The sequence below is a fragment of the Schistocerca americana genome, chromosome 7, assembly GCF_021461395.2.
Source record: "Schistocerca americana isolate TAMUIC-IGC-003095 chromosome 7, iqSchAmer2.1, whole genome shotgun sequence".
NCBI lineage: Eukaryota > Metazoa > Arthropoda > Insecta > Orthoptera > Acrididae > Schistocerca > Schistocerca americana.
In genome coordinates this window covers 534,610,040-534,628,614 of record NC_060125.1, presented here as the reverse complement: position 1 = coordinate 534,628,614, position 18,575 = coordinate 534,610,040, and the positions used below count along the sequence as shown (strand labels likewise).

The 18,575-nt window shown below is 40.0% G+C and overlaps 1 protein-coding gene across 4 annotated transcripts in view; it reads left to right on the top strand.

The window, feature by feature from the left end:
• The window catches only part of LOC124621858 (eye-specific diacylglycerol kinase), a 637,666-nt gene that overhangs the window by 487,709 nt on the left and 131,382 nt on the right, over nt 1-18,575 (top strand). For all 4 annotated transcript variants that reach the window (XM_047147315.1, XM_047147314.1, XM_047147313.1 and 1 more), the window contains exons 9-11: nt 3,337-3,529; nt 9,908-10,010; nt 12,106-12,296. In XM_047147315.1, coding sequence (XP_047003271.1) covers nt 3,337-3,529; nt 9,908-10,010; nt 12,106-12,296 — 487 coding nt within the window. The remainder of the gene's footprint in view (nt 1-3,336; nt 3,530-9,907; nt 10,011-12,105; nt 12,297-18,575) is intronic.

Sequence of the window (18,575 nt, the reverse complement as noted above, 5' to 3'; positions counted from 1 at the left end):
CCTGGTAAAGCTTAACTGCTAAGCTTACGACTCGAACCAAACTACTGTAGCTGTATCGTCATTCATTTGACCTAAAGTGTGTCTCATATTACAATGGACCAACTTTGTTTCGATTTGGAGGTGCGGCCTAAAACTTCTCTCTCCCTTGAATTTAGAGTCTCAAATTTCAGGTGCGGCCTAGAGTCGGGAAATCTTTTTTTCCTTTATTTCGAGTCTCATTTTTCAGGTGCGGCTTAGATTCGAGTAAATACGGTATGTGCAAAGCTTCATTAGCAGACGCTCCTGTAGGCTCCAGAAAGTCACAAACATCTACCAGATCTACAGTGTCTGCTACTGCCAACATGGGTGGTGCACTAACGGGGTACTTAATGATAAATAATATCACTGAATGCAGCTAAAAAAATGTTTCAATCTGCAGCATGTTAATTCCATGTAGTTCATACTTCTTGAATTAGTTTTGAAATCTGATCTTTTCTTTGATCATCACTTGTTCCTACACCTTGCTTGCACTACATTACAAACTTTTTCACATCAATAATCAACTCGGACAGTTTGTCAGTATTTTCAGCAGAATATTTTACCACCAGACTGATCATGTAAGCAAAACACAATATATGACCTGTTTTCTTTCAAAGACATTTGTACTCCTTTTTACACTGCACTGATGTCATTATGAGATACATTCAGAAAAAGACTCGTTTAAATGACGAAAAAGTTACTGGCAGTGGGAACAAGGGCCCTGGTGGTGGTGGTGGCATTTTTGCAAAATCCTACCCTTAACCTATCAAATAAGTTTCATGGTTTGTCAATGAAATTTTGTTTTAGAGAAACGTTTCCCAGCCTTTAGGTGTTTGTATCTTGTTGTTACTACCCAATTTCTTTGGTATCAGGACTAGCATCCTCAATGTAAGGTTTCATCATTACTATCAATCCTAATTCATTTTTCATTGTTCTGCTGTTTTTATAACTTAATTCATTTGACTCTTATTTTGTTGCCATTTCACTGTCTCATTCCAGCAGATTACTCCATCCTCTGTATCATGCCTTCAGCAGTTACATAAGAAACTTGTGTGGATATGTTCTGTTTAAACTCTTTTTTTTTGAATGCTTATATATGGTAGATGTTATCTTTCTTTGATAGCACTTATTCTGATTTGTGCTTAATAATAATTTCACAATAATTTTCTTTGTGTAATAAAAGTAAAAATAAACTATTGAGAAATGTTCAGAATGTGACCATATCTACAAATTAATTTGCAACATGAATCCAAAATGCCTCATTCTACATCATTACGATCTATTGTGCAAAATGATCCTTGGAACGTGTAACTAACTAACTAAAAATTTTAGGGATAAATTTCAGTCATGAGATGCAAATAAATTATTATCTTTACCATTTTTGCCAAGTTAATTTTTCATCTCCCCGAAGCCTACAAAATTAAGGATGATATAAATCTTTAGACCTTGGCTGTACATTTATGTGAAGTATAAAAGGTATACAAAGTGTGATTCAGAAGTTTCAAGACTGATTCATTTCGGGGATTCGGGTAGTGCACGCGGACCGTTTTGCCGGGTGTGGGAAGTAGTGGGGGGGGGGGGGGGGGTGGTCTCAGGGAACGACCTCGGTCGAAACTTGGGAGCAGCGTTATGTGATTAAGATTTGCATGCGATTGAACAAAACCGCCACGGAGACTCTCGGTATGATTCAAGAGGCCTTTAAGGAAGGAGCCATGGCCCATGCAATGGTTTTCATGTGGCACAAACGTTTCAAAGATGGCTGCGGGAATGTTGAAGACGACGACCACTCTGGGAGGCCATCATCAAGCCGAACAGATCAGAATGTGGAGAGAGTGCGGGAACTTATAAACATTGTCTGTCATCTTAGTACTAGATTAATTGCTGATGAACTGGGACTCAGTCAGAGTACAGTGTGGAGGATTGTGACGGAGAATTTGATGATGTGAAAAGTGTGTGCCAAACTGGTGCCAAAAATTTTGTCAGTGGATCAGAAGAAATGGCGCATGACTGTTTGCCAGGAAATGCTCCAATGGTTGAATGTTGATCTGAACCTTCTGGAGAAAGTGGTGACTGGTGAAGAGACCTGGGTCTACAAGTACGATCCTGAGTCGAAGCGTCAAAGCTCAGAATGGCACACTGCTTCCTCACCGAAGCCCAAGAAAGCTCACTTGAGCAAGTCATGTGTGAAGTGTATGCTGAATTTTTTTTTTTTACGGTGAAGGAGTGATTCACAAGGAGTTTGTTGCTTGTGGACAGACTGTCACAGGTGACTTGGTTGATTGTATTCTCCACCATGACAATGTGCCCACCCACACATTGTGCGCCGCTGCCGAAGTTTTGGTCAAGTTCAACGTGACAACACTGCCGCAGCCAGCCTACAGCCCCGACTTGGCTCCAAGTGACTTTTTCCTCTTCCCCCGAATCAAGACGGGCCTAAAAGGGAAGCAATTTGACTCCGCCGACGCCATCCAGCAGGCTTCGACTAGAGCCCTTGACAGCGTGACGCCCGAGGCATTCCAGAAGGGCTACGAACAGTGGAAGATGCACTGGCAGCGCTGTGTTGGTGCTGAAGGATCATATTTTGAAGAATTTTAGTCCACTGTACTTAAATGTTCAATAAATATCTACTTCTGAGTTACGTCGTGAAACTTTTGAATCACACCCTGTATGCCTTGCTTATATTTTTTATACATGCTTTTATGTATATATTCCTTGCTGCTAGCATAACAGATACATAAATGTGACCTAGTTATAGTAAATTGTAAAACAGTGTTCAAAATAATCACATACAATATGTAAATTTGTGACTGTTCCATGGCATTATCCTTCTGTAAATAAGATATTGACTGTCTGGTAAACTAAGTAAGTTTTTGTGATACACTTTTTATACTTCACATAAATGTATAGCCAAGATCTAAAGATTCATAATATCCCTAATTTTGTAGGCTTCTGAAGATGACAAATTAATTTGTCGAAACCAGTAAAGATAATAAAATTTATTTGCAACTGATGACTGAAATTTATCCTGAAAAATAGTACTAGGGTTGTTGAAAGTTACAGCCATGACTAAAATAAATTTTTTTTTATCTTGGTATAATCTGATGTTAGATCAGTGTCCATTAAGTATAACTGAAGTATGTTCAACGAATTGACTAACTTATTTCTCGTCTATTCTAGTGGTGTTTGTCTACTGAAACTTTCTATCCTACTGAAAATAAGACACGTGGAATCCAAGTTTTTATCAAAATTGCATTTTTACTCATGTCTTTTTATTTACCTTTGAATTTTAATTCTTAGATTTTCATTCTGTGTTTATAGAAGCACATCCTGAGCGTTTCAACTCTCGCCTTCGGAATAAGATGTTCTATGGACAAGCTGGTGGGAAAGATCTTTTGAGGCGGAAATGGAAAGGACTTGCAGAATTAGTCACATTAGAATGTGATGGTAAAGACATAACTCCTAAGTTGAGGGATCATAAGGTCCATGCAATTGTGTTTCTCAACATTCCAAGGTAATTTCAGATGTGAAATAATTCTGCTAATTTTAAATTATGACCACATGGTTCATGCAGAATTTTTCTGTTACTGCTAAAATAAATTTATTTATTTATTCATTAATCCATAGACAATCTCCATTATATGAATTTAGTCAACACATACACATCTTCAGTTTTGTTTATGTGTATGGCATACAAAAACATCTTAGCACAGATAACATTTTATTAAGTCACCCTTATGTGTGTATATAACAGCAATCCAAAATTTCGCTAATGTATCTTACGCAAGTTAAAAACATGATTAAATTATACTTGGATGCCCACATCAGTTCACTCACTTATCTTCATAGTTTTACACTTCAACAGCTTCAGTTCTGCAAAATATACCAATGCACTCACTGTTGTTGTTGTTGGTGTTGTTGTTGTGGTCTTCAGTCCTGAGACTGGTTTGATGCAGCTCTCCATGCTACTCTATCCTGTGCAAGCTTCTTCATCTCCCAGTACCTACTGCAGCCTACATCCTTCTGAATCTGCTTAGTGTATTTATCTCTTGGTCTCCCTCTACGATTTTTACCCTCCACACTGCCCTCCAGTACTAAATTGGTGATCCCTCGATGTCTAAGAACATGTCCTACCAACCGATCCCTTCTTCTAGTCATGTTGTGCCACAAGCTCCTCTTCTCCCCAATTCTATTCAATACCTCCTCATTAGTTATGTGATCTACCCATCTAATCTTCAGCATTCTTCTGCAGCACCACATTTCGAAAGCTTCTATTCTCTTCTTGTCTAAACTATTTATCGTCCACGTTTCACTTCCATACATGGCTACACTCCATACAAATACTTTCAGAAACGACTTCATGACATTTAAATCTATACACGATGTTAACAAATTTTTCTTCTTCAAAAACGCTTTCCTTGCCATTGCCAGTCTACATTTTATATCCTCCCTACTTTGACCATCGTCAGTTATTTTGCTCCCCAAATAGCAAAACTCATTTACTACTTTAAGTGTCTCATTTCCTAATCTAATTCCCTCAGCATCACCCGACTTAATTCGACTACATTCCATTATCCTCGTTTTGCTTTTCAACTGCTCTTCCAAGTCCTTTGCTGTCTCTGACAGAATTACAATGTCATTGGCGAACCTCAAAGTTTTTATTTCTTCTCCATGGATTTTAATACCTACTCCACACTTTTCTTTTGTTTTCTTTATTGCTTGCTCAATATACAGATTGAATAACATTGGGGATAGGCTACAACCCTGTCCCACTCCCTTCCCAACCACTGCTTCCCTTTCATGCACCTCGACTCTTGTAACTGCCATCTGCTTTCTGTACAAATTGTAAATAGCCTTTCGATCCCTGTATTTTACCCCTGCCAGCTTCAGAATTTGAAAGAGAGTATTCCAATCAACATTGTCAAAAGCTTTCTCTAAGTCTACAAATGCTAGAAACGTAGGTTTGCCTTTCCTTAATCTATCTTCTAAGATAAGTTGTAGGGTCAGTATTGCCTCACGTGTTCCAACATTTCTACGGAATCCAAACTGATCTTCCCCGAGGTCGGCTTCTACCAGTTTTTCCATTCGTCTGTAAAGAATTCGCGTTAGTATTTTGCAGCTGTGACTTATTAAACTGATAGTTCAGTAATTTTCACATCTGTCATCACCTGCTTTCTTTGGGATTGGAAATATTATATTCTTCTTTAAGTCTGAGGGTATTTCGCCTGTCTCATACATCTAGCTCACCAGATGGTAGAGTTTTGTCAGGACTGGCTCTCCCAAGGCTGTCAGTAGTTCTAATGGAATGTTGTCTACTCCGGGGGCCTTGTTTCGACTTAGGTCTTTCAATGCTCTGTCAAAGTCTTCACATAGTATCATATCTCCCATTTCATCTTCATGTACGTCCTCTTCCATTTCCATAACATTGTCCTCAAGTACATCGCCCTTGTATAGACCCTCTATATACTCCTTCCACCTTTCTGCTTTCCCTTCTTTGCTTAGAACTGGGTTTCCATCCGAGCTCTTGATATTCATACAAGTCGTTCTCTTATCTCCAAAGGTCTCTTTAATTTTCCTGTAGGCAGTATCTATCTTACCCCTCGTGAGATAAGCCTCTACATCCTTACATTTGTCCTCTAGCCATGCCTGCTTAGCCATTTTGCACTTCCTGTCGATCTCATTTTTTAGAGATTTGTATTCCTTTTTGCCTGCTTCATTTACTGCATTTTTATATTTTCTCCTTTCATCAATTAAATTCAATATTTCTTCTGTTACCCAAGGGTTCCTACTAGCCCTCATCTTTTTACCTGTTTGATCCTCTGCTGCCTTCACTCACTAATTTTCACAATTCTACTCTTTGACAGCTCCTCTTCTGTGATGTGTGTCCACAGTACTTTGAACATACAATAAAAGAGCGAGCAATAACGTGACAGATTTTATATAAAGAATAGGTACGTGCATTTTATGAAGAGTGAAAGTGGAAAAGTTCTGAAGAATCGAAAAACATATTGTAACTAGTAGGACTGCAATTAACAAAAACCATTTCTAATTTATTTTACATGTTTTACACGTGAATAACTAAATATAAATTCAAGAAAAATCGTTGCAAAATTGACATCTATTCCTTACACAACTCTATCTTGGGATCTGACGCTGCAAAATTTTACTGTAAAATTCCCCGTACATTGTCATCAGGCCTTTCTGTTTCGCAGAGATAAATATCATTGATATTTTAGATGCAGTACAGTGTGGGGAGGCTTGCGTGCCTCAGCGATACATATAGCCGTACCGTAGGTAGAGCCACAACGGAGGGATATCTGTTGGGAGGCCAGACAAACGTGTGGTTCCTGAAGAGGATCAGCAGCCTTTTCAGTAGTTGCAGGGCAACAGTCTGGATGATTGACTGATCTGGCCTTGTAACACTAACCAAAATGGCCTTGCTGTGCTGGTACTGCGAACGGCTGGAAGCAAGGGGAAACTAAGGCTGTAATTTTTCCCGAGGGCATGCAGCTTTACTGGCATGGAGAGCTGCATCAAACCAGTCTCTGGACTGAAGACCACAACAACAACAACAACAACAACAACAACATGGCATACACCAGCCATGATCTTTCCTCTTTTGAATACATTGAGTTTTTTCCAGTCTTCTGTTTAATATAAGAATTTTTGATAGCTTTTTGAGATGAATAAGTATGAAATACTTTCACCATACTGCATATGGAGATCCTGCATGCCTGCATTGACATCAGTGTTTCAGAAGCATCTCTCAAACTGGAGAAGTCAGTTGTATCAATCTTGCGTAAACCTTCCAGAATTACAGCCTTGCTTACCTTTCTTTATTTTTATCTAAGTGCAAGATCTCTGTCGCAGCTCAAAACACTGTGCCCACTTGCCAAAAACGTGTGTGTTGTCTCTTCGAACTATCTCAGGCCAATTGAAGAAGACCTGACACATGGCACTCAGAGCTGTGGAGGGAAGCACTGCTTGGCGCAAATACCGTGCACCATCTATTAATGAATGTTTGAAGCATTTTCTCAGTGATTTGATGCTTCAAACATTTTCTCAATGATTAGATGGTAGGAACAAGTCGAGGGACATACAACAGAGCACTGAGAACTCAATAGCACTGAAAACACTTTTTGTGGAAAGATTGCACCCTAGTTTTTCATTCCACTCTTCATGTATGTATGATTTCTGCGTTATGGGTTAACAGATTGTTAATAATTTCTTGTTTGATGAAGATTCATGCTATTGTCTATCTTTTAGGTGTTCTTACAGGGTACGTAGAGATGAGGATATGTATTTCTGAACAACTGATATTTTTTCATTGCATTTTTGTCTGTTTTTGTGTAAAATGTATCAAACAATAATAAGAGCCCATCAGTTAATTTAGGCTACTTCCTATGTAGGTATGAATCACAGGGATAATCTCATGTTGTTTAGTTGCAACTTACTAAATGTATCAATATGATGAAAAGGTTAGTTGATACTCACCATGTAGTGGAGATGCTGAGTCACAGATAGGCACAACAAAAAGATTGTCAGAGCTTTTGGCCAACAAGGCCTTTATCAGAGATAGAACACGCACATGAACACACACACACGCGCGCGCGCGCACACACACACACACACACACACACACACACACACACACACACACACACACACACAACTAACACATACATGACCACAGTCTCGGGCTGCTGAACACACACTGCGAGCAACTGCACATGATGGGAGATGCAACCATGTGGTGGTGGTAAGGAGGCTGGGGTGAAGAGCGGGATTGAGAGCAGGGTAGGGGTGGGGGACGGTAAAGTGCTGCTTGTGAGAGCATACAGGGATGAGGTGGAGAGAGGGTAGGAGCGGAAGGGGGGGGGGGGAGTTGGGGAAAAGGAGAGAGGTAAAAAGACTGTGGGTGTGTTCGTGGAATAGAGGACTGTGTAGTACTGAAATGGGAGCAGTGAAGGGGCTAGAGGGCAAGAACAAAGACTAACAAAGGTTGAGGCCAGGAAGGTTACAGGAATGAAGGGAGAGTTCCCACAAGTGCAGTTCAGGAAAGGTAGTGTTGGTGGGAAGAGTCCAGATGGCACAGGCTGTGAAGCAGTCATTAAAATGAAGAATGTTGTGTTAGGCAGCATGCTCAGCAACTTGGTGGTCCAGCTGTTTCTGGGCGGCAGTTTGTTGGTGGTCATTCAAGTGGACAGACAGCTTGTCAGTTGTCATGCCTGTGTAGAATGCAGCACAGTAGCTACAGCTTAGCTTTTAGATCACAGGACTGGTTTCACAGGTAGCCCTGCCTTTGATGGGGTAGGTGATGCTTGTGCTTGGACTGGAGTAGGTGGTGATGGGAGAATGTACGGGACAGGTCTTGCATCTAGGTCTATAACAGCTATATGAGACATGAGGCAAGGGGATGGGAGTAGGAGTTGTGTAGCGACGCACAAGGATATTGTGTAGAGTCCGTGGGTGGTAGAGTACCACTGTGGGAGGGGTGGGAAGGATAGTAGGTAGGACAGTCCTCATATCAAGGCAGAATGAGAGGTAGTCGAAAACCTCTTTCGACTACCTTTCGTTGTGCTATGAAATAAGGAGTGTCTACCCACTATCCTTCCCACCTGTCCCACAGTGGTATTCCACTGCCCACCGAATGTACACAATATCCTCGTCCATACCTACACAGCTCCTGCTCCCATCCCCTTGCCTAATCGCTCTTATCGCTGTTATAGACCTAAATGCAAGACCTGTCCCGTACATTCTCCCATCACCACCTACTCCAGTCCAAGCACAAGCATCACCTACCCCATCAAAGGCAGGGCTACCTGTGAAACCAGTCCTGTGATCTAAAAGCTAAGCTGTAGCTACTGTCCTGCATTCTTTGTGAGCATGACAGCTGAGAAGCTATCTGTCTGCTTGAATTACAACCAACAAACTGCGGCCAAGAAACAGCTGGACCACCAAGTTTCTGAGCATGCTGCCAAACACGACATTCTTCATTTCAATGGCAGCTTCACAGCCTGTGACATCTGGATTCTTCTCACCAACACCAGCTTCCCTGAGTTACACAGATGGGAACTCTCCCAACAATATACCCTACATCCTGTAACCCTCCTGGCCTCAACCTTTGCCAGTATTTGTCCTTACCCCCTAGCCCCTTCCCTGTTCCCATTCCAACACTACACTATTGTCTATTTCGTCAATATACCCAAAGTCTTCTTACCTCTCTGCTTTTCCACTATGCCCCCACCCTCTGTTTAACATCCCGACTGCACTTAGCTGCCCTTCCCTCTCTCCATCTCGTCCCTGTATGCTCCTACAAGTAGCACTTTACTGTAACCCACCCCTATCCTGCTATCCACCCCCCTCCCTGTCCCAGCCACCTGTTACCCCCATCACCTGGCTGCATCTCCGATCATGCTCAGCTGATTGCAGTGTGGCCTCAGCAGCCAGAGACTCGGCCGTGTGTGTGTGTGTGTGTGTGTGTGTGTGTGTGTCATTTGCTTGAGAGAGAGAGAGAGAGAGAGAGAGAGAGAGAGAGAGAGAGAGAGAGAGAGAGAGCCGGAGTGTTCTAACTCCGATGAAGGCCTTGTTGGTCGAAACCTGATTTTCAGACAATCTTTTTGGTGTGCCTATCTGTGACTTGGCATCTCTACTGTATGGTGAGTATCAACTGCCATTTTGATAATATTATTACATTCCATCCTGGATTTTCCATTATTAAATGTATGACAGACAATCGTTTTCTTGTGATTCATTTGTTTTGCAAAGTACTTAATTTCATATGAATATATTGTACCAAAAAGAAATGACTGTCAGTTTGTATACCTAACATTTAAAAAGAAAAGTACACAGTTGGGATTATTCTGAATAACAGAATATTATTTGATTGTAGTTATGGTGGTGGCACTCATCCCTGGAATCGAGCAGGAGGTAATGTGGAACCAGCAACTGATGATGGCCTTATAGAAGTTGTTGGACTCACAACATATCAGTTGGTGAGTATTAAAAAGGAGAGAAAAGTGGTATTTTTATGATAAAATTGTTCCATGTGATTGCTTTCTATTTGTTCATTTTATATTGCTTCTTACTTCCTACACATATGATGATTCTTGTTAATAATATATAAAAAAATGTAAATTTATTGTTTCACTCTGCCAGATATCATAGATGCACAAGCACCTGCAGTTCAGGAAAGTATGTTGTGAATTTCTTTATTCTGGGATAAAACAAACAATAATTACCAAAGAAGCAGAATATTTCTGAAAGTGTCAGTAAGTGTGGTAGTTCATTGAATGACTGATGTGGGCCCTTCCAGGTTTGATTTAAGTAATGGTTTAATTTCTTAGCTAAGTTTAGCTGCTAGTTTCTGCACCTTAACTAGAGAGGTCATATATATATTTCATGTCAAGGGAGTAGTAAGGGGATGAAATTTCTCACACCCGAGTAGCAGCTGTGTAGCACATTGTAGGCATATTAGACCCCAATCAGTAAACTTCATCTAGAGTACTAATAAGGGGGAATGTGCAGAGAGTAGAGGAAGAAAGCTCCACCTAGCAAGAAGACTACACCAGGTTGCACTCCAGTTTATGTAGCTGAACCTTATTTTGTCCATGTTGGACTGCCATTTGGAAACTTGCGACCATTTATGAAACAAAAGACAAGTTGAAATGGGTATCCATTTCAATCACTTTTCAATTTTTATTTTATGCAACCATACATTTTGAGAGGTTAGACCATCATTCATGGGTGGCCACATGTGTACTTAAGGTATATGACTCTGGATGCATCCAGGAGAAGAAATTGTATTTACTCAAGGATGAAGGTTTAAACCGTTGAAATACGCAGTGGAAGAAAATAAAAAGTGGCTGACACAAAGCACACACTTTGAAATTAATTTTTCATCAAAGCTGTAGTGCACAGGTATGATTTCAAGTTCATTTTAATTATGTTGTGCTCATTTTGTATCTCCACCAGAGGGAAAGATAATAATCTCTTGAATAATGGACTAGGATGAAACTTCAGAGGTGGACTTTTCAAATAAAATTCAAAGTTCAGATAAAAAAAAAAAAAGGTTCTCTTTTATTTATTCTTCACAATTTATTAAATGTTTTCTTTAGTTAACTATGTTGCTTTGTCTAAAACAAATAACTTCTATTCTGACAGATCAATACATGAGCTCAGTTGTGACTGATCAGTATGAATTACAAAGTAGACAGATGCAGTGCAGTAATTACACAGATAGCCATCAATGAAAAAAAACTGACTGCCAGATGTGCTCATGTTGAGACAAAATTAGATAATGCAGAGTCGTGCAGTATCAAGATTTTCACAGAGGTGATTTAAAAGAGAGAGACACGTGACAGTGGAGAGTTCACTATATTCACAAGTATACATAAATAGTGTCCAGTTGTAAAGGATTAACCACCTGTTTTGTTTGTTTTCAGTACTAAATCTAACTTAAGAGTGAGTTAAATTTTATTCCTGGCCAAGAATCACTCATGCCCACAATGACCAAGAAACTGTTTCACAACTCATTTTACCAAAATAAAACTGAAATGAAATGCATTATTGAATAGTGGTTAATACAGGTTGACAGTGGCCAGCCTGAAGTCTATAAATGTATACTAATTGAACATTAGAGAATAGAGTGCTCCTGAAAATATTTGTAGATTGTAATCGTACAGTACCAGTCAACTTGCTACACATTTTAATCATTTTTTGCCTGAGAGACATTTTCGCAGTTGAGTGCAGTTTTTCCATAAAGGCCAGATATTGCGTGTTCAAAAAAGTTTTCTTATATGTAGTAGGAACACATTTGCAATGGCAGTGAAAATTTTTTAAACGATGATGATTGCTCTGTTCGAGAAAAAAATGGTTTTGACCTGGAAATATAGCTACAGTGCTTTCTTACTTAACCTATAACTACTGCTAGTAATATATTGCAGAATGAATGTTTTAGGGACCTTTTACTGCTGGTTGTATTTGAAGTACTTCATTTGGTTATTCCAAATACAATTTACAACAAAATGAAAATACACTTAAGAGTCTACCATTACATGCAAGCAATTGACACTGGCTATTGTTTTTTAGCCTTTGCTGCAAGCTGGTGGACATGGAACCTGTATCACACAGTGCAAGTCGGCTCGAATTGTTACTACCAAGACAATACCCATGCAGGTAGATGGTGAAGCCTGCAAGCTCAACCCTTCAATAATCACCATGACATTATTAAATAAAGCCCCAATGCTTGCCAAAAGAAGAGGTGGTAAAGCAAATGTTCAGTAAGTATTTAAATTGATTGCTCAGTCCTTCGTTTCCATTCTGGCACATCTGTATGATAGTTGATATTGCAGGGAGATAGGCAAAATTCTCATGAATCAGTGTGAGGTAAATTTATAGTAGTAGTGTTGAAGATAGATGTAAGGACCATAAAAGTAAGTTGTTAGCATGGTATGTTCTCTCTGTACTATTACGGAGAAATCCTCTGATGCTTCAGGAAATATCTGTATTTAAATTGTTCAGCAAAATATAATCTACAATTGCATTGTTTTTATGGCTCACTTTCAAGCTTGTTAATATATCTCTGAAATTGTGAGATTTGTCATGTTGATACTGTGTTTTTTCCAGTGTTAGCCAACTTTGCGAAACTACCATTTGCAGAATTTTAGCTGCCAGCATGAACTGGACGTTGTATGAATATGTGTGTGTGTGTGTGTGTGTGTGTGTGTGTGTGTGTGTGTGTGTGTGTGTGTGTGTACTGAACTGAGGACCTAGAAACGACGGAGAGGCTTTGTCCCCGCCGTAACCCTCAGTGGTACAGAACCCCACAACAGGCTACAGCAGTCCACTCATCCCACTGCCGCCCCACACCGAACCCAGGGTTATTGTGCAGTTTGGCCTCCAGTGGACCCCCAGGGAATGTCTCATTCCAGATGAGCGTAACCCCAATGTTTACATGGTAGAGTAATTATGGTGCACACATACGTGGAGACAGTGCTTGCGCAGCAATCGCCATCATAGTGTAACGGAGGTGGAATAAGGGGAACCAGCCCACATTCGCTGAGGCATATGGAAAACCACCTTAAAAATTATCCACAGGCTGGCTGGCACACTGGACCTTGACACTTACCCACCGGGCAGATTCGTGCAGGGGCTGGCACTCCTTCCCGCTCGGGAAGCAGTGCATTAGACCACACGGCTAGCCAGGCAGGCAACTGGAAGTTACTCAAAAATAATTATGAAGAATGAAATTTTTGGCATGGTTTCTGTATTTGCAGAAGTCGGGGGGGAAAAGTTTCGGTTTCTGTCCTGAATTCTCATGGTGACTGAAACAGTGATACACTGTTCGAAACATATTGTTTGTTCACCATGAGCCTGCATTAAGGATGAGATTTTACAGCCATGTGAATCACAGACTGGCTGCCACACTTCTGCACAAAATTTGATTGGAGTCGGGAAGGAGCCTGCCCTACTTTGAGGAATGACATGCATATTTAAACAGGTCTAGAAAGCTGAGGAGAGGGAGAACTCTGTGGCTGCCTTTTGTTTCACAGTGGCTTTCAAATGTCTTTCAGCTTTCTCGTCTGGAGCTTGGGAGTGCACTCACATGTCGTGAGATTTGCACAGCAAACTCTACTGCTGCAAGGACACCTGAATGGTTCAAAATAAACTATTGTACTTACCTTTCACTGCATTAGTCTCCTCCAAGGTGAAAATGCGTTTTATGTTTCCCAGGTACTTTGAATTGTTGTGTAAGATGTATTTAATATCCTCATTTGCCTCTTAAATAGAAACACTGGCTGTAAAATTTGTTGTATTTTTCCATTTATTTCCCCCAAAATAATGCCCTGAAAAGAAGTCCATTCTGTGTGACAGTTTGACTACCACATGTAGAACAGCTTTCGCCCCCTCCCCTCCTCATGTCCCCCACCCCATCCCATCTCCACAATATCATGGTCAGACTCTATGCTCCTTCTGCACCTGTTTCTTAGCCCTGTGGCTCGTACCCCTGTGGCCATCCCCAATGTAAGACTCACCGTATGAACCCTCCTGCTACCACCTACACCAGTCCTGTAACTGGCAAAACGTAGACTGTCAAAAGAAGAGCCACATGTGAAGTGACACACGTCATGCAGCAGCTGTTATATAAACACTTTTCGGCCTTTTACATTGGTATGATAACCAACAGGTTATCAGTCAGTAGGAACATACATAGACAGAGGGTGTACTCTGCCAACACAAAATACCCTGTTGCAGAGCACGCTGTACAATATGACAGTTCTGACCTGAGTGCCTGTTTCGTGACAAATGCCATCTGCGTTCTTCTCCCAGGCACTAGCTTCTCAGAACTCTGCGGATGGGAATTGGCATTACAACATGTCCTTGGTTCTCACCGCCAACATGTCCGTAATTTATGTTAATTTCTTTGATCTCAATATTTCTTCTCTGTAACTACTCTGTCTTCACTCCTTTTTAGTTATATATATCTTTTATTTTCTGACCTGTGGGTCAGTCCACACCAAGTGGTCCAGCGTTGGTTGCTTGACCATCTCAGAAAATAATTGATATTCACTGGGTAAATTCCCCATATTTCGTGGACTCAAAAATACTTTTTTAAAAAACAATATTGGTTACCATTTAAAAAAAAGTGACCATTTTTGTTTCAGGAAAGTGACCATTTTTGTTTCAGGCTGCAAGCATTCTTTTGCATGTACAAGCGTCCGCAGCTCATGGTCTAGTGGCTAACGTTGCTGCCTCTGGATCATGGGTCCTGGGTTCAATTCCTGGCCAGGGGACTGGGTGTTTGTGTTGTCCTTATCATTTCATCATCATCATCCGTGACAGTGGCTAAATTGGACTGTGTAAAAAATTGGACTGTGAAAAAAAAAATTGGTATGGGCGCTGATGACTGCGCAGTTGAGCACCCCACGAATCAGTCATCATCATGTATAAGCACTTGCGGATTTTAAAATATTCAGTAATCGGTTGCCCCAGACCTTTAAAAAAATAAACATTTAGTTGAGCACACACTATACCATAAATTAAAACCATGATCACTTAGCTGAATGTATTCCGTAATATATTTTTAATGGCTCAAAGTTATTGGTACCAAATTAAGAGAAAAAGAAAAACGCAGTTTCTGAACAGTATTTTTCCAAAGAAGGGGTAATTTCTCAGCCTTAATATTTTTGTGCTATTACACTGTACAGTGTAGTTACTTATCATAGAGTATCACTGGTCAGAAGATTACATTTAAAAAAATACACTATTTAAAAAAAATGGATTTTTGAATTTTTTTGTTCTTTGGCTTGCAATGTCTTTTCAGGGGACTAGATAAAAATCTGAAAATCGTCTGCTTAATAGATCTTAATGATATAAAACTTCAGTATAAATTTCAACTTGAAAATAAAGATATGTTTCTTAATACCTGCAGTATCTAGACTAATGGATGAAGTCCATCAGTTACATAATTTAAATGTATCTGCAATCACTTTTTTTAAATATATCTAAAGAAAAATGAACCAACTATTTACATCTACATCTACATCTACACCCATACTCCGCATGCCATCTGACGGTGTGTGGCGGAGGGTACCTTGAGTACCTCTATCGGTTCTCCCTTCTATTCCATTCTCGTATTGTTCGTGGGAAGAAGGATTGTCGGTATGCCTCTGTGTGGGCTCTAATCTCTCTGATTTTATCCTCATGGTCTCTTCGCGAGATATACGTTGGAGGGAGCAATATACTGCTTGACTCTTCGGTGAAGGTATGTTCTCGAAACTTTGACAAAAGCCCGTACCGAGCTACTGAGCGTCTCTCCTGCAGAGTCTTCCACTGGAGTTTATCTATCATCTCCGTAACGCTTTTGCGATTACTAAATGATCCTGTAACGAAGCGCGCTGCTCTCCGTTGGATCTTCTCTATATCTTCTATCAACCCTATCTGATATGGATCCCACACTGCTGAGCGGTATTGAAGCAGTGGGCGAACAAGCGTACTGTAACCTATTTCCTTTGTTTTCGGATTGCATTTCCTTAGGATTCTTCCAATGAATCTCAGTCTGACATCTGCTTTACCAACGATCAACATTATATGATCATTCCATTTTAAATCACTCCTAATGCATACTCCCAGATAATTTATGGTATTAACTGCTTCCAGTTGCTGACCTGCTATTTTGTAGCTAAATGATAAAGGATCTATCTTTCTGTGTATTCGCAGCACATTACACTTGTCTACATTGAGATTCAATTGCCATTCCCTGCACCATGCGTCAATTCGCTGCAGATCCTCCTGCATTTCAGTACAATTTTCCATTGTTACAACCTCTCGATACACCACAGCATCATCCGCAACAAGCCTCGGTGAACTTCCAATGTCATCCACAAGGTCATTTATGTATATTGTGAATAGCAACGGTCCTATGACACTCCCCTGCGGCACACCTGAAATCACTCTTACTTCGGAAGACTTCTCTCCATTGAGAATGACATGCTGCGTCCTGTTATCTAGGAACTCCTCAATCCAATCACATTACCTTGTTCTCAACTTATTTGTTTTCTCAACTTATTTGTTTTTCCAGTTTGGCTTGGGCTGTGTGGTGGTTTGTTATATTTCACCTCTTGAACCAAACACCTAAATAAGTTGCCACCTGAACTCTCATTTTATATGCAATGAATGTTATTTACTGAATATTCAGTCGCCCTCAAGTATTATTCATCAGGGTCTTATTAGTCTGTGCCCTGTATCCGGGTGCCTTCTTCCTCCAGCTTGGCTCACACTTCACATCCTTACAGGCTACAGATAAAGGTGCTGAAAACTAACTTCTCATTCTCATTCACTCCACCACGTAATTAAGAAATGAGATTTAAATCACCTTCTATATTATCTTCAAAATTAGAACTCGATACATGATAAACGAGGACAGCTACCAACATGTATACTCTCTCTGTGAACTACGTGCATAACAAATCTGATATTCAATGTAATAATTAACAATTACATACATTTGTTGTCTTTAATATTTTGCATACTTAGATTTCATGGAGCTCTTTCTTCTGCACCGGCCGCTCCATGGCACTCCTATCTCCACCTCAGCAGTTAGTATCGTCTGACTGCTACCCACTTCGTACAGTCACTGGATCATTAGCTCTGATACCAGCACCTATGATTTAAAACACCTCCCAACATTGGGGTGCTCGCAACTTATTGACTACTCTCTGTCACAAACATCTTTTCTCGGACATATGTATTTAAGGATGCGATACTTCTCATTCAAGGAATGGGATGTATCACTACAATTGTTCATTGAACAAGAGGGAAATTTCTTCTCTCAGTTTTTGGGAGTTAGGTTAAAAGTTTGTTCAGTCACAGTTTTTAATTCCAGGGGAGACAGCTTCTTCAGTATATTTTCAACTGGCATCCAGATTTCATTCTTTTCAGCTTTTTTAAAATGAGGTCCATCATCTTTTGGGTGGTAAAATGTAACATCTACATCTGGGTGTGACAGCAATGTTATCAATTTCGGCAATTCACCATTGTTCGCCATAAACACAAGTCACAATGTCCTTATTTTGAATTTTCAGTGGTACAAGTTTTCCATGTTGTTGATGTTCACTATCAAAGGAATTTACTCTTGAGCAATTTGTGTGACTGAGTTATAAAACACTGAAAATATTGAGTGCCTTTAATCTTCTGACAGGGTCTGAATCTTTCCTCCAAGACATTGGTGTAGAGTTCTTGTATTTCCTCACATTTTATAAAAACATAGGTAATCCCTTTTACCTGTTCTTTACAGAATTTAAACATTTCATGAGATGTCAAGAGCTGGTCCTCTTAGGTCTGCTACAGACGAACTTTTGTGACGGCTCATTTTCTTGTACCCTTGACACCATGACACTCTTCTTCCCATGGCATGGTATGCAAAAAAGTTCCATTCTGCATCAAGTCCACAGTCGTCTTTGTGGGAGGTGATGTTAATAAAAAAAAATTTTTAATTGGCTTGCAGCACTGTCAGAGAAGTAGATCAGTTTGTTTATGGAAGAGTTGTGCTCTTTTATGTAGTTTGTTAATTGCAGTTGAAAAGTGTGCACTGATGTAGCATTATGTTCAAGGTAGCCACTTATGACACAAAACAGTGGTACCCTTGTACTTCGTTCTAAACAACCAAGGAATAGTTTTCAGAAAAGTAGGCAAGAGCCAAGTGTTCATCAACTGCCAATGTTTGCTTTTTGTCTTTCAAAAATTTACCCTGAGCTTTGTCAACTAAGTGATGCATTTTCAGGTTTACAGAAGGTATCAACGCTTCAAAAAACACTTCTCATGTTTTTGTAGTTGTCACCATTTCAATTCTGTCTTGTGTCACCCATTGTTTGTATTCTGTATTGTCAGTCATCAAACTGCCTGCCTCTTATTCCTGAAACATGTCAAGTAAATCTTGTTTGCCTGGATAGTTTTGAAGTTTTTGCATAACAATACGATTGTAACTGTCAGTACTGCAAACCAGAATGTCCAAAAGGTCTTTATAGTCAGTTGTAAGATGGGCCTCGTCTGTCATTAAC